The sequence below is a fragment of the Mastigoproctus giganteus genome, chromosome 6, assembly GCF_048544385.1.
Source record: "Mastigoproctus giganteus isolate SK-2022 chromosome 6, ASM4854438v1, whole genome shotgun sequence".
Lineage (NCBI taxonomy): Eukaryota > Metazoa > Arthropoda > Arachnida > Uropygi > Thelyphonidae > Mastigoproctus > Mastigoproctus giganteus.
Genome location: NC_143580.1, coordinates 195,036,609 through 195,054,522, shown reverse-complemented (window position 1 = coordinate 195,054,522; position 17,914 = coordinate 195,036,609). Strand labels below are relative to the sequence as shown.

Below are 17,914 nucleotides of genomic sequence, written 5' to 3'. Positions count from 1 at the left end.
AGTCAATTTCATTGTGAATTGGAAATTAAGAGGTTCTTAGGAAAATGAATTTCAAAAGAGCTCTTCTTCCACTACTAAAATGACAGCATCAGTTTAAGCAAAAATTTGTTACTTGATTAACCTGTTTGCAGAGCCATTAAAAAAAAAAAAAAAAAAAAAAATCTGTGTAAGATTTTGGATAGAAATTTTGACAAATCCCACTCAAAGCATTCTAAAATTACTAAAAGTTCAGGGGAATTAACTTTCAGAAAATTTTTAAATTGTTTAAAAAGTTTATAAGGTTTCAAAAATAAGCTTTTTAGGTACACCCTGTGTAACATAAATAAATACATCTTAAATTCGGTTTGATAAATTAAAAATAGAATATTACATAAACCCTCTTTTATCAAGTTTCAAAAATAAACCTTTTTTTAGTACATTCTGTATAAAGTAAATAAATACAGCTTAAATTAAGTTTGATAAATTAAAAATAGAATATTACACAACCCCTTTTAAAAATATAAAGACAAAAGGATATCAAGATTTGGTTGAACTAATATTATCTTCTAAATTATCCTTTTCTTCAGAACAGCTAAGTGAGGTTCCAAATTCAGATTCATTTTGATCTGTTTCTTGGAAACTTCCAATTGACTGGCTTTGATAATCTTCAAATTTTTTACTCTGCTGTTCAATAAATTCCATATCTAATCCTGCACTTTGGAGTTTCTGTTGAAACTGTTTTTCAATAAGAGTTTTTGCAGCATTCTAAATTAAAATAAAAATTAGGCTATAATGTTTATTAATCTACCTGCCACATCTTTTACAAAGGGATATTTAAATTATTAATACTTTCAGGAAACATGGATTTAACTCTGTTTTACATTATATTTGTTCATTTCATATCTTTCACAAAATCTCTCTAAATAATTGGAAATGCCTTGTTCCAATGTGCACATTTACCATTTTGCCAATAACACATGCAAGTTCATTAACCTTTACATATAATAATGCCATATGAATTATACTGTCAACTAATCATTTAACTAGTCATACAACTTACTATCAAGAAAATGTGATTTAAATATAAGCTATATATCAAAAAGAACATGAATACCATGCCAAGAATTAATAAACTTGCCATGAACTGTAAATGGGCAAGTGACTGACATCAATGGCATGCCCCACTGGCAGTATGCCGAATGTGTAACGAGCAAGCTCCTTTAGTAAATTCTGGCTGCCAAACCCTTATTTTAATACAGTTCAGTTTTTGTTATTTTTGCTTGATATTAAAGTGTATCAGGATTGGCATTGGTTCTTGACAAAGTATGCCATATTACCATTGTTTCTGTTCTAAGCTGACTCTCAAGTGGGAGCAATAGTGAGCCTTTTATTGTTTTATTTTCAGATAGAGTTCAGCTTGTTTTATTGACTATATATATTTTTTTTATATTGCTATTTTTGCTTTTGATATTAAGGTATCATTTTTATTAAGAAGTTTTAAAATGTTCTAAAAGCCAGTTAACTCTTCCCTCCCCAAAATTCATAGCAAGAGCTTCAATTTTTGGGAAAGTTCATCAAATTCTTTTTGAACATGCAACTAGAAGGAAGGTATCCAACTGTCAGTCATGACTAATCAAAGCCAACAAGAACTAATGTCAACTATGTCATATAACCAATTATGTAAGATTTATTGGAAAGTTTTCTGTAGCAGCAAAAAGGTTATTACTCTTGCTGTATCTGAGCACAGTCCTAAAAAAATCTTCCAGCATATAGCGTTGCAAGGTATCATGTGCCTGCTATTTTATTCCTTAAACATTGGCTTTTTGAAAATATACAAAGTTTTTTATTTATTTGTTATTGGTTAGGAAAAACACTTTTATACCATATTAAAAAACAATCTTGCTTTAGTTTATAATAGGAACTCAATAACAATAATGAAGCACTGGTTTTCTTCAGCTACCAATAGAATATGTACATCTGCCCACAAACACATGGTGGTATAGATGTAATACAGTTCCCAACTTGTCTTTAAAAGACAAGTAATTGGTAATAAGTCAACTTTTTCAACTTTTTAAACGATTTTTGAAACATTTAGTCCTATCCATGACTATGTGCTGAACATGTGCAATATTCAGCACATAGTAACTTTTTAATGTTCAGTTGTCAATTTAAATTTCATATTTGTTATTTTAATATATTGTTATTTTCATACAGATTATTTGTAGAGTTTTACATAAAACTTCTGTATTAGCAATTGGACTGCAAGCAATACGAGATTTAGATAGTGTGGGAGCCTAATGCACAATTATTTAGAGATTCAAAACAAGGTTGTGAGAGGTCTTGAACCAATGGTCATAGCACTGATCAGCTCTCTCCTCTCCCCCAGATCTTCAGGGCCCAGACACAACAAATTTTCTGTTATCATCAATCATTTTTGTAGGAAACCTAATTCGTAGTCACATTCTGTCTCTTTTGATTTCACAACTTTTCTGATGAAAAATGTCTTTTACCACAAAATTTAACTAAAACAAAATTATCTTCCATTGTACTCAAGGTCCTCAAACCTTATAGGTATGATAATAGACCGTTTATATCAGAATCATCAACAGGCAGTGGGTGAGTTTAATCTTTAAATCATTCAGAGGACTTATAACCAATATCCCCCAACCACATAGGCCCGTGGTCCTTCAGTGGACCAGAAAAAAGGTTAATGACGAAGCAATAATTACAATATCAAAGCAACCCACTGTGAAGGGCTCCAGTTCGAAATAATTTCTGTAGAAGGTCAGTCCTGGCTTTGTACTCAATCCAGCAGAAGAACAGGAGTTGCTAAAAGAACAGTATCACCTTAATATTTTTAATGTTTCCACCTAAGCAAAACAGACATTAACAAAACAAAGCTTAGCAGACAAGACTGCTGTAAAGGCAGAAATCTGAATTTCATTAGCACACCTTTTATTAAAAATAAAAGGTGTACCAATGGAATTCAGATTTTACCATTCCAATCCTATTCACTTCAATACAGCCAATTGAGATACTCATGAAGTTCTAAAATTTCTTCAAAAATAGTCCTGGTGTTCGGCTCATTACAGATTTGAGTTAACTCAAAATGCATCACCTGAATTCAGCCAGAACATAACAGAAGAAAAAAAATCATGTTCCAGTTATTAAACATCCAAAAAATATTAAGATGGTCATTGCTGATTAGGTTCATCCACATTTGTAACTAATTATGGCATCCAATTTTCAAAACTATGAGAAATGATGTATAATGTTTGCATGTATTGGATAAACTTTTGACAACAATATATTTAATTTTCTTTCTGTCATCAAATATTAGCATTTTAATTTCAGCACTGGTCATATTTTTAAAAATATTCCTAAGAATACAATTCACATATATGCAAAAATGTGTATCTTGTACAACTTGATGGATATCAACCCAAATAAGGTAAGCATAAATATTTCTCTTTATCAGGTAACTCAAGAAGTGGTCTGATATTACATACCGTTCATACTGCCTTATTACAATGAAACTATAAACCAACCTGCCACATAATGGCTGTATCAGAAGGTTTTTTTTAAGCCATGATTTTTTTCTTCAAATCAGTGCCTAGATATGAAACAAATTTGTTGAGTCCTGTCCTAATCAAAAAAAGGGTAGAGGTGGGAGGGTAGAGGAGGGGTGGTATTTAGTTTGTTTATAAAATACCCTCAATTCAGGTTTTAATTTAATTCAGAACATTGGAGTTATATTATAAACAAACATATTTGTTACCTAACAAATTATGAAAAACAAATGCTATATACTTTATCACACATTTGACCAAATATAATTGTTTGATAAACTTGGACATAACTATTAAGTTTTGGGTACTTCTTTTGTAAGTTAACAAAATAACCCCCCCCCCACAAGAACCACAATCATCAGTCAGTAAGTACAAGTAGCCAAAATTAAAGTTTCACATTAAAAAGTGGATTGCAACATATCAAATGTTGCAATTCATTTTTTAATGTTGGCCATATTATTATGATTATGCTTTTCAAGTATGCAAATGTCAATATGGCAGATCCAGTCCTTCAAATTATCCCACAGCCAAATTTCACAAAAGTTCAAAACTGAGGAAACAAAGTGGCCACAATGTTGCAAACTAATGACTTCATACTCTACTGTTAGTGAAGTTTTCTCACAAAAAAACCTTCACAATGCTTATGATATGGAGAGAAATGCTTGTTATGTATAATCACAGTTTCCTGAAAATATCCAAGCTATTGCAGTGCTAAAATGGCCTTATCACACAAAAGAGCATGGTACAATGAAAAGTAACAGAGCATGTCACTGTCCCAAACTCTATTACATAGACCTTAAAAACACGAGGGCCGATGATTAACTAAGTTGATGAATCACACAATACAGTCACTTAAAGGAATGTATTAGTTGTTTGTGAATCAAATGCATTTTGGTTGTTGCCCAAATCAATCAGCTGTAAGCATTCATAGCTCCACTCAAATGGAAATGAACTTTGTCACACTACAGGATATTCCAAAGCCACACATTCCCAACCCCTTTCCACTCATGTTAAAAATTCTATGCAAAAGGTGGTTGAATTTGTGGATTGCTAAGTGAAGAGTTTGTGTGAGTAGCTGGTCTTGTGTGGGTAGGATGACACAGATTTCTTAGCACTTTATGTACAGTTGTCTTTGTTTGGAATACTGGATTCCTATATTAATGATATTACTCCTTGAAACTTACTTGAAATACTGAGTTAAGGTAAACAAAATAATTAGTTTAGCTGATAGGAAAACAAGCTTTGATAAAAGGAGAACCATATATTCAGTTCTCACAAATATAACTTGCAGTTTTATTAGTGCTTGGGTTACAATGTAAAAAACACTCAGTGCCTGCTTCATTAGGTACACCACATGATTGCATGCAAATGTACTTAGACACTGTGTTTGCAATGCAATGTATGACTCAGGAAAAATGGTGTGTCTCTCTGCAGCTTTGGAGATGCCATTGCAGATAAAACAGTCAGCAAAGAACAGAACTTCACAACCTTTGAAAACAAAATGCCTGTAGGTGCTAGCATTTCCACATAGAATGTATATCTAATAATATTGAAACAGTATCTTACATAGAGCTTTATTATAGTGGCAATTCCATTGCAGTTGAATATTAGGAGCAATTAACCATTTAATGAAAAAGGTTAAACACAGTTATGGACACTGAAGATGGGAAGACAACCAAAACAGCAAAAGTGTGATGACAGGGTGACAACTGGGTGAACAGAGGAGATAAATCTCCATTCACAACACTTTAAAAATTGACACAGATTTGATTAGAGGTAAAAGTGCTGTAGCTGTAAGCCCAGCAGTTGGTTGGTTGAGGCCTGTTGACTATGAAGACCACATGAACAGTACATCAGTTCATGTGGTCTTCATTATATATTATGTTCATATTGGCTATGAAAAGGAGGAATTACCTCTATGACGTCCTGTAGAACACTTCTGTGCTGATACTCTCCGTTGTTGAATTAACTATGCAAATAATTTACATGAATTCCTCACACTCATAGACAAAATCAATGATCCAATGCATCATTGAATTGGAGGCCTGTGGACTCCAAACCCAACCCCAAATACATTGAATCACCAACCCAAATCTTTGAGTTGAGATTTTTTCATTCTTTAAAAATTCTTTAAAAATAATTTAAATACTTTGAAACCAATTTAAACAGTAAGTCCATTCTTTAAACACTTTAAAAAACAAATGTTAAAAACATTAAAATTAAAAGAATTTTGTAACTTTCCTCTGAAACATTAAGAAATTAAAAGAATTTTTTTACTTCACTGAAAGGGGCTTTTCATAGAGTCATGATCAGAGGAAAGTGTAAACGGGAGTTTTGTAACGGAATTTATGTTCATATATATGTGTTCACAGGTTGAGAAACCTAGAATAACTCAATGGGGGGGGGAACACCTCTATCTAAGATCAGATAACTACAGCCTCAATTGAAGAAGGTTAGATTGAGAGTATAATTTTAAGAGTAGCAGGAGATGTATGAAGACAATAGGTTGTTAGTGATACCAAAGGCACAAACAATGTCACAGGCTGAGTGGTATAACACCTCAGCCTATCATAATGGCACTGTCAAAAGAACAGGAATACAATTGGTAATAAACAGAAAGCCCAATCCAAACCTAATAATGGTTTTAGCAGGCTTTTTTATAGTTGTTAAAATTAAAATATTAAAATTCATACTTACTAAAGTTTGTCTTTCAATTAATAGAGGCATTCTCTTAACCCTTTCTTCCATTTCTTTCAGTTCTTGTTCATATTCTTGTTGACGTATTAAACTAGCCTCCCTAAAATGCGAATTTCAAAATTATAATTAACTATATCATAACTTTTTTTAGTTCTGTGATTTTTCTTTCTGCTTAAGTATGATATTATAGGCTGTCACATAATTCTGCAGAAAAAATTTATTATAATTATACAAACAACAATAGCACAATGTGATTTGTTTTAGACAAATAGTTAACATCAAGTTTCAGCCCCACTATAGTTAGGCTTGATAGTCACCACCACAATGCTGCAGTGAATATCAATCAAAATGCAAGTTTACAATTTGAGTGAAATCATTTAGAAATCATTCAATGCTGGTTTTGCATTGATTGCATGTAGGCAAATCACCAACAGGTGCAATACATTTGCAAGGGATAAATCATTTATAGATGCATCGGTTACGAAAAAAGAGCAAGTAGAAGGCCAAATGAGAGAACTGTGGAACTGTGTAGATGACAGGGTGGGGTATTATTCCCCTACCTCTTTTTCTCTTGTCCCTTGGGCAGAGGAAGTGACTTTGAAATCTTGAACATATATATTAATTCAATAAAATTGGAATTTTAAACAATTTTATATTCATGTCAGATAATTTCCTATGTTCATTATATATACATCACCAATACATAAAGGCAGTTCTAAGAGCAAAGTTGGTAACCACAGACCAGTTAGTTTGACTTCAGTGATAGGGGAAACCTTAGAAGCAATGATTAAGAGTGCAATCTAAAGACATTTAGATAGATATGGCATTCTGAATGACGTACAACATAGTTTTGTTAAGGTAAAATCATGTTTAACTAACGTAAGCTATTTTGACACAGTTACTCGTGAAATGGATGTAGGGAACAATTTCAACATAGTTTATTTGGATTTTAGTAAGGCATTTAACTCAATCCCTCATAAGAGGTTATTGTATAAGCTGGAACATGTTGGGATTACTGGAAAAATTCTAAGACAGGTTGCTGGGGTGGCTGCAGGGCAGAAGGCAGAGGGTTGTGATTAATGGATATTCTTCAGTTTGGTGTACACTCAGAAGTGGGGTCCCCCAAAGATCATCGGTTCTTGGACCACTGTTGTTTCTAATTTTCATAAATGACATTGATGACGGGATGGAAGGCTTAATGTCAAAATTTGCAGGCGATGTAAAGATTAGTAGAGTATTTAATGATCAACACGAAGCACAAGCAGGACTCCTTCAGGATGACTTGAATAGCTGCAAAGAATAGTCAAAAAAGTGGCAGCTTTGTTTTAATGCAGCAAAATGCAAAGTCTTACACTTGGGGAATAGCAACCCTAAAATAAATTATACAGTTGGTGGGATTGAATTAAAAATGGTAGAGGAAGAAAGGGATCTGGGAGTAATAATACAGGGATATACGAAGTATTCTGAGCAGTGTAAACAGGCAGCCAAGAAAGCCCATGGTGTCCTATTGATAATTTATCAAACATTATCCTGTAGTGATATGGAGGATAGCTCCATATCTCTCTAAGATAATGTACAAGGCAATTGTAAGACCACATTTGGAATATTGTGTTCAAGTATGAAGGCATCATCTGAAAAAAGAAATTGAGCTTTTCAAAAAGGTCGAAAGACAGGAAACTCACATGGTGAAATCAGCAAAAGGGTGACCATATGAGGAAAGACACTGTATATGTGGACTGCAGAGCTTGGCAACTAGGCACCTCAGAAGTGACCTGATTGAGGTTTATAAGGCTCCGAGAGGGAGTAGAAAAAAGGCAGAATTTTTATTGTTATACAGAATTCCAGAACTCGGAGGCACAAATTCAAATTACAGGGGAAGAGGTTTAGACCAGATTGTAGGAAGTTTTCTTTTAGCCAGCGAATCATTGATTGCTGGAACTGGTTGCCTTCACGGGTAGTTAAGGCTGACAGTTTGAATAAATTCATAGGTCAACTGGATAGTTACCTGTGTGAGGAGGGAAACAAATAATTTGTATTTTCTTATCTATTTGGGTTATTATTATTTTTTTTTTTTCTGTTCTCCAGCCAGTGCAGCAAAAGCCTATGGCTTCCTTGTCCTATATGGCTATCACTATCACATAAAACGAGATGTATACCAAATAATGTACAAAAACCTAACTGGCCAAATGCTTGAGGAAAATAAGGTCTCAACAAACCATCAATGCCAACACTGCCATGATGCCAACCCAAGTACTGAGTAACCATGAAATGTGTGATGGTACATTATTAATGGATGGAATTAAGTTTTTTTTTGGGGGATACACTTAGCTGTTTTGGCTATTAAAACACCATTGCTTGTGAAATGTGCTTCGTCATTCCAAAAAATATACTCCATCTTGTTGTCAACTAATCACAAAACTTCACATGATGATATTCACAGACTGCAACACCTGTATCTACAAGTATCGAAAACGTCACAACTCTGTGCCACGTACTTTGGATTGAATGGCATTTGAATGTAGCCAAAATAATCACCCCCACTACATAAGGGTTTTGCTTCTAGGGTTTTCTTCAAACGTAGCACTCACTACCTCTTCAACTGTATACACTTGGCTGGAGTGTATTTGCCTACAGCCATCCTCTATGTTGAATTCAGCTCAACCTGACCTTACTCTCATATTAATTAACCAATAATTAAAATTCCAATGTTAATTATTTTTGAATTGGAGCCACATGGCTGAAAAATTCTTGAGATATTTGTTTTAATAAATATAACTGTTAATTTTAAATATGTTTTTGGTGCCCTTAGATTTTGCAACTTCTTGAGCATGAAATGTGACTTCAAGGCAGTCAAAAATAAAATTTTATTAAAGTTCCCCATTTTTAACTATTTCTTGCTGTTTATCCCAAGAAACATGACTGGCAATTCTCTACACCAACATAGCTGCTGCTGCTGCTGTGACTTTTTTGTATTGATAGCCTTGCTCAAAGGTTAAATACACTCTCTACCAGCAAAAACTGAACAAGTTCAGTGTGGCAGTGGTCAAGTCTATTGGTACATATGCAGAGATCATATCAGACACATATGCCAAAAAAATAGGAAGTGATGTTATAAAACTTCCGTGTCTGATATTCTTCAAACTGACATCCTTAATCCAAAAATTTCCCAGAGTATTTTAAAAACATTTGGCCTGTTAGGTTTTTGTATGCCATTTACTGCACATCCTATATATCAGGTGACTACAACTAAAGTATCCCTATCTAAATAGGGATACTTTAACTGTGCAATCTAATGGAGAAAATGCAACCAAATTTGATAGGTATGTCATTCTAAGAATGTAGAAGAAAATTACATGAAAAACAAAATTATGTAAAAACATCAAGGGGGAAAGTTTCAATGTGAATGGTTTACAAAGCCCCACTCTACACATAAATATGGAATGGAAGGCATAAAACGCTATGGATGAGAATAACTTAGTGTTAGGAGCACAATACCTCTCACCATACCAGAACATGCTTTCACTGCAAAGCTCTACTACTACAATGGAAGCAATGCAGCAGCAAAGATGCAATCGTGAAAAGATCCATGGACAGTGGAGTACCAGTATCAACACCAGACAGCAGAACTAGTGCACATGCGGTATAAGCTGGCTGGATATATCTTATGCAACAATATGGAAAATGTTGCATAAGGTTTTTCAGTTTTACCCATTAAAACTCCCCACAAGTGTGTTGTTATTTGGTTTTTAGGAGCATGAGCAACTAAGGCCATATTGCTCCCTGATATGCGGTGGTCATTCCCTGACCTTTCCGCATCCTCCGTATTTGGTGGTGACGGGCTCGAACCCCGGTCTAATCAAGAAGCGTGTGCTACGCACTGCTGCTCCTTCCCACCTGGCTACGGAGGCGGCCGATTCCCACAAGCAAAAATTACAAGTGGGTGATACTGAAACTCAAGCGACATTTGTTTGCGACTTTTTTTGACACAAATGGAGATTGACTCTAAGTGCCAATGGAACATACTTTTGGGAGACAAGGCCCATTTCCATTGAATGGGACTGTGGGCACCCAAAACTGAAGGATTTAGGCTACAGAGCAATCCTGTGTATGGTTTACAAACCCCACTTGTATGGGGGATTTCTCATACAAGAAATCCCCATAGACACACAAAGATCACTGTATAGTATGGTTTCAGTTACCTACAGGAATCCCTTGACAACTGCGGGAGATAAATTCCTGAAAAGTACTGTGTTTAGCAAAACTAAGGTCCCACAGAAAGTAGATTGTTTGTTTGTTATTTGGTTTTTAGGAGCATTAGCAACTAAGGCCATATTGCTCCGGGGATGTGTGGTGGTCATTCCCTGACCTTTCCGCATGCTCCGTATTTGGTGGTTACGCTCGAACCCTGATCTAATCAAGAAGTATGTGCTACACACTGCTGCTCCTGCCCACCTGGCTACAGAGGCGCCACAGAAAGTAAAGGTTAGGGAAAAATAATAATTATGTCAATAAAAATATGAAAAAAAAAGTAAATTTTTCAGTAAATAAGTAGAAATATGAAAACAACAGTAATGTTGACAACACAACAGATATAAACAGATAAGAAAAGCAGATAACAAAGTGATGAAGATATATACACATTCTCTTTCAGCAATTACTGAATGTTGAGAGGAGATAATAAAGGGTAATATAAATGTTAATTTACATTCCTATATAATAAACATGATAATCTTCAAAGCATTATGAAAACAAATCCAAAATACATCCAGAAAAAATATTAGTCGGCAACACCAATTTACAGAGAAGTAGCAATATGTCCACATATAACACTGTGTAAAACAAGGACCAATGGACTGTGGAAAACAATTGGATTGCCAAAGATTTTTCATGGACCACAAGTGATATAACCCTAAATCAATAATTTGCACATAAAGTAATTACTTTAGTTTTGCATTTTTGTATGTTGATGTGTGACATTTAAAAAAATGTATTATACATTACACTAAATACATCTTTCTTCATTCTGTAATAAAAGGAAATAAAAATATGCTATCATAATATTTACTTAATGTTTTAATAATTTTATGCCAAAGAGTGATCTGAACCACAATAAGTTATGCTTTGACTAACACACACTGAGAACAAAATTAATTGGTGACACCTGCTGTATGTGGTACCAATGGGTGCATCACCGAGAATCTAAATCCACTCCCTCTGAACCGCACACTAGCAAGGCAAATTTACGAAGACTGCAGTGGTGCAAGTACTCCAAAATCACTAAGTCATGGGGGATCCCAGAACAATTCAATAAGTGTTGGACCCTGAGAACTTATTTTTAGGACTTCTAAAAATGTATATCAGGATCCCAGACAACCTAAATCAGGCAAGAGTAATAACTGTCAGTTTATTTTGTTTCACAAGACCAGACTTAACTGTGTATACATAAAAAACGTATGCATCATAAAATTTTGGCATACAAATATAAAACTGCATTATCTCAAATGCATAACTGCAAGCTCACAATTGGGAAGGGATCCCTTTATACAAACACACTTTCCAGAAAGTGTGTTTGAATACAGGGATGTTACTTTCCCACATCTACAAATTGTTCACAAGGGTCATTACTAACAGATTAGAAAGAATACTTCATGAGAATCAACCGAAAGAGCAAGCTGGCTTTAGGACAGGATTCTCAACTATGGATCACCTTCACATAATATCACAGCTAATGGAGAAAGCAAATGAATATAAAACACCATTATGCCTGGCATTTGTGGATTATGAAAAAGCATTTGACTCCATACAGCATAAGGCAATGTTTCGGGCACTGGAAAGACAAAGCATGATACCCCATATATTATGATTTTGAAGAAAATTTATGAGAATGCTACCTCCTTTATTAGACTAGACAAAGACAGTAGCAAATTTAAAATTGAGAAAGGAGTTCGACAAGGAGACACAATATCTCCGAAGTTGTTTACTGCTGCCCTTGAGGAAGCTTTCAGAAAATTAGACTGGTTGCAGAAAGGAGTCAAGGTGAATGGAGAGTACCTAAACCATTTACGATTTGCCAATGACATTATCGTCATAAGCCACGATCCCAAAGAGTTAGAGGAAAATCTTAATCAGTTATGCACAATTAGTAAGGATTTTGGACTAAAGATGAATATGGCTAAAACAAAAGTAATGATGAACAAGTATGCCACAGAAAGGGAAATAATGATTGAAGGAGCAGTAATTGAAAAGGTGGAGTCATATACTTATCTGAGACAAGTCATTAGCTGTAATAATGATAAATGGCTGGAAGTCAAGAGAAGAATAAATTTTGGATGGATAGCATTCAAGAAATATAGTCACATACTGAGGAGCAATATCCCAGTTTGTCTGAAATGTAAAATAATGAACCAATGTATACTCCCCACCATGACTTATGGAAGTGAAACTTGGGCACTCACCAAAAGAATGGAAGAGAAGCTGAGAACTACACAGCGAAGAATGGAACAAATTATACTGGGAACCAGACTGTTACATAAGACAAAAACACATGGATTAGGCAGCAAACTCAAGTAAAGGACATTCTTATCAAAACTAAAGAACTAAAATGGTCTTGGGCATGATACATAGCTCGAAGACATGATGACAGATGGACTAAGAAAATAACAGAATGGTACCCAAGAGGAGCTAGAAGAAAACCTGGAAGACAACGGCGGAGATGGATAGATGAAATTCATGAGTTTGTGGGTAGTAAATGGATGGCCATTGCACAAAACAGAAGGACCTGGAAAGTTGCTGGAGAGGCCTTCATCCTGCAGTGGATTGAAAATGGCTGATGATGACAACACTTTGAATAAATAACCATTACCAAGTAGAAGTATACTGTTACTGGTCCTGTTGAGTGTTATACAAATGGAACCTTGTCAATGGGTAGATAGGCACCCTGAATGTAGGAGCTGACAGCCCAGTTATGACTTGATTACACATTATATGGGATGACAAAATGTGTGAAAAACTATAAATCCACGCAATTGTAAAGGAATTCACAATATAAGATTTTCAAATAATAATGTCTTTTTTGCAAACTTTGTTATTATCTCATGGCTATGTACAAAATGAGGCACTTCCTGTACAATGCTATAGAAATTTCTGCAACTTCAAGCATACTAAAATTACATGGACTACACTTTATAATAATTAATGGCTTACCTATAAATTTTGACTTTTTCTTCAATACAATGCTCAGAATCTAATGCTGGATAACTTCTCTGAAGTTTTAGATATATCTCTCTTTGCAAGTGTGTTGGTTTTGACTTCTGTGGCTTTGTATTCTGTAAATCTTTTCCCTCAATTCCTTTTCTACAATGCATTAGGTAAAAAAAATTATATAACACGGTGGTTCAAAATGGAGATCAATATTTCATAAAGATGTTGCATAAACACAAAATCTTACAAACATTTTTGGATTTAAAGTGGCATTATAACCTAATGACAAACTTTTGGGGCAATTTCTGCTCAGGAATAAGGCAGCTGATAAATGAAAGGTAAAAATAAACAACAGATGTAATAAACATTGTTCAAAACATCAACTTTAATGGCATCCATATATACCTGCATTACTATCTCATGTACCTCGCACTTTGTGGAATTCATCAGAGTAGGTCTATGGAGATGAATCCCCCCTCTGTCATTTTTTTTATCTCTATGGAGACTGATAGGAGAACTGGATGGATGTCATCTACACAGACCTATCTAAGGCTTTTGATTTAATTAATCATGAAATGTTGATAATCTAACTGTGATAGCATGGCATTAGTGTGCTTCTGTTAGATTGGTTAATGGATAACGTTACAACCAAGTTATATAAAATTACTGATCTTGGTGATATCAGAAAACAGGCCTTGTGCGTCAGGTTGCATTATATCATCCAAGTTTCTTGCAACGACCGACTAATTGGTTAAAATAAATTTATCAAAATAAAAATAATATATACATAAGATAAAACAGAAATGAAATAAGATAAAAGTGTTAAAATACAGTAAGATAAAAGAGTTAAAATAAAATATAATATAATAAAAGTGTTAAAATACATAGTAGCTTTCGAAGCAAGGTGCCTCTTCATCAGCTAGTCTGTGAATGGTAACATACAAACACTTTGTATATCTTGATAAAGTATGCCGTGGTCAACAAGAGCTCCAAATGCAAGTTGCACAGACGTTTTTGTGCTGCATTTGGCTGTTAAAGTCAAATATTGGTTGTTATTATTATTATTATTATTAGCCATATTGTTTGTTTGTTATTTGGTTTTTAGGAGCATTAGCAACTAAGGCCATATTGGTCCGGGGATATGTGGTGGTCCTTCCCTGACCTTTCCGCATCCTCCGTATTTGGTGGTGACGGGCTCGAACCCCGGTCTAATCAAGAAGCGTGTGCTACGCACTGCTGCTCCTGCCCACCTGGCTACAGAGGCGCCTTTATTAGCCATATGGTGCAAGGAAGCCTAAGGCTTATGCTGCACCAGCCAAAAAAAAAAAAAATTCCTGCTTTACCGTGAGAGAGAGAGAGAGAAGTAGAAGGGAATCACCAAGAAGGCAAGAAAGAGAAGAATGATGATCCAGCTCAGGACCCTGGGTTTGCCAAGCCCATACTCACCAGATGTGAGCCGTTGGGTCTTTCAGTATTACCTATTTACAGTATACACTCTTTCCTGTATAGTATCACACAGGCTTTAACAAAGGGAACTCCTATGATTCGTATTCCTCCCAGAAACCTATGATTTGTATTCCTCTAAGAAACCTATGATTTGCATTCATCCAACCTGGTCTAACAGGGGAGTTCATTTATCAAGGAGTATAGAGACTAAGTGGGACACTGAACAGTAAAGTTCTGTTCTCTGATGAGTCAAGATTCAACCTGAACAAAAATTCTTGATTACTATATCTGGAAAGAATGTGACATGTGATGTCAGTCTTATGTCATAGGAGAAAAGGATACTTCCTACTGAAAAGTAAAAATACCATTTAAGCCTACTAGGGGGTGAAATCAACACATTGCAAACATTTTATGCAGCCTTCCTGAAAGAAAATGTGAAAATTTATATACAATATATATTTATTTAGTTTCACACATATATTTTGTCTTCAACAGTGGAAAATATATAATTTCCTTAAATTTCGCATACAATTTTAGTTTCCATATAGTTCCCCATTTCTTAATCCACTCATATTCATAAACCAATTTCAAATAAAGTTTCAAAAAAAATTCATAAATCAATTTCAAATAAAAAAGAAAAAAAAAAGTTTGCCACTGCAAGTATTGATTTGAAAGTTACAGTTCGTGTATTCTTACCTTTCAACCATCACTTGTAGAGGCAATCATTGCATGAAAGTGTTATTACATTGTTTACAGGATATGTAAATCTGAGTCACTGAAAAATGTTAGCTTAATTAATATAGCTGTACCTTATCTGAATTACAAATCTCCCATGAATAATTGTAAGCTCATCAGGACAGGTCAACTAGCTGTGAAAATAAAGTTTCATTTTCATTGTTACATTCCATTAAGTGTTTCTAATAGTTCACAAGACATGGGATGTAGAATGTGTAAACCGCAGATTCCCATGTAATTAAATTTGCATTGATACAAGCCAAATAGACTGGGATTATTCTCTAATATAGAAATGGCTCTGCATCATTAAACTATAGTCATAACAGATATTTTGCTACCTAATTTTATAAGGATACTAATTTGTAATTTTTTTTTAACAGCAGAATCATAATGTGCTATATATTCACTTGATGCAAAAATTCAAAATAATAATTTAAAAAAATCTTTTGGTTTTTAAATACAGCTCTTCAGAGCCAATGATAAAATACTTCATAGGAAGATTTTTGTTAAAATCCAAAAAAAGGTATAAACATATAATCTAAACTGATAGCATTGTTACCTCACATGTGCATCCCTAATGAATGTTGCTGAAGTCATTTTCACCGGAATATCAGAGGTCAGGGACAACAGACTACTGGACAGTGGTGGTGCTGCTAAGTGTTGCTTAATTGGTACAGCATCCTCAGATTTAATATCAGCAATACTTTCATTGCTTTTTCTTTTAATTCGTTTATCTGAGGCAAAATTAAAAGGTTGACAAACAGTTGTTACCCTTAATTTCCAGTTATCATAATCTTTTCCTTCCTTTCCTTTCTTTTCAGTTATTTTGTGCCTTCTGTCACTTGATAAGTTAGTGTAAGATACAGACCTTGTCATTTTCGATGATGGCTTTTGTGTGGATCTATCACTGAAAGGTAAGTTGGCTTGTTTTAATAATAATTCTGCTCTTCTTGCAATTCTTATCTTTCTCACCTCTTCTTCAACTTTCAGGCGCTGGCTAACATGATCATCTAATACAAACTTGGGAATTTCTTTTGCCTTAAATGGCTTCACATTTTCCTCATTTTCAACCTGACTTAGATCAGGCATTGATGAAGACTTATTTCGGGATGCTTTTTTATTTATGCTTAGATTAAATGGCTTAACAATGGCTTTTAATTTTTCTGCATTTTCTTTTCTCTCCTTTTTTTTTTTATCATAACTTTCAACCATTTTTTGGTAGAGTGGTAAATGAACATGTGCAGGCACTGGATTTGCATGTATTTTTGTATTGAGTTCTTTCTTTAATGCACTATTCCATTTTTCAATAACTTTCTTCTTTTTAATTTCTTTAGCACTCCTTTCCTGTATTTCTCTTAAAGTCATCTGAAATGGTTCTGGAACTGTGACATTCAGCACTATTTTCTTATTTGCAGAGTTTTTTTGTTTTAGGGCATTTCTTTGTTGTTGCAAAGGAAATTTTGAAGTATCTCTCAAAGAGTCTCCATTTTTAAACTCTCGTATCTGTTTTATATCTTTTTTTGGTACAGTATTTTCATCAGGTATAAATCTTGAATTGTTTTCACCTTTTTGCTGAAATCGCTCACGCGAAACATAATCACATTTCTGAAGAAGTGGTGAACACACTTGGAAATGACGTAAACTACTGCCAATTAAGACATTTGGCTTATCTTCAGTAACGTTTAATATATCTTCATTACATACACCTGTCAAACTTGGTGTGCAATATGAACTGAAACTTATATACTTCTGAAACTCATTTAAGCAACTTTCAATTTCAAAATTTTGTAATGGACTAGCTTCAGAATCAATCTCTTGATAAGACGTTGATTTCAAATGTTGTAGTTCTGTATTTGTTCCAACTATTTCATTATAGAGTCTCCTTATATTGTTTAAAGCTTTTGTTTGTTTGTAAACAAGTTCATTTAATGTATCACTAGAGTCTACACTGCTTGCATTACATAATGAATCCTTCTCCATTTTATAACTTAGCTAATGTAATACTCAAGAACACTGTACCAAATTAATAACACCCAGGTAACGGCTGGTATATTGATATATATTAATAACGGCTGGTATATATATTAATAACGGCTGGTATATATTAATAACGGCTGGTATATTGATGAACTAAAAGAAAACTTTCTATTTATAAGCATCATATGATTCGAATTAAAAAAACAAAAAAACTTTAAATCATAATTTACATTACTGTCACAGTTGCAATTTATATAAAATAGTCTCTAGAATAATTTTATAACATGTTTATATCTTCCTGAAAAATAAAA

General features: G+C 34.1%; 1 protein-coding gene across 1 annotated transcript; it reads right to left on the bottom strand.

The window, feature by feature from the left end:
* Window positions 1–516: 516 nt before the first annotated feature.
* LOC150084853 (protein FAM161B-like) lies at window positions 517–17,606 on the bottom strand. The gene is made up of 4 exons (XM_090376368.1): window positions 16,186–17,606; window positions 13,449–13,598; window positions 6,246–6,345; window positions 517–744 (listed from the first exon to the last, which is right to left on the bottom strand). Exons 1-4 carry the CDS (start codon window positions 17,604–17,606, stop codon window positions 517–519), a joined length of 1,899 nt encoding a protein of 632 aa, XP_090232494.1.
* Between the last annotated feature and the right edge of the window lie 308 nt (window positions 17,607–17,914).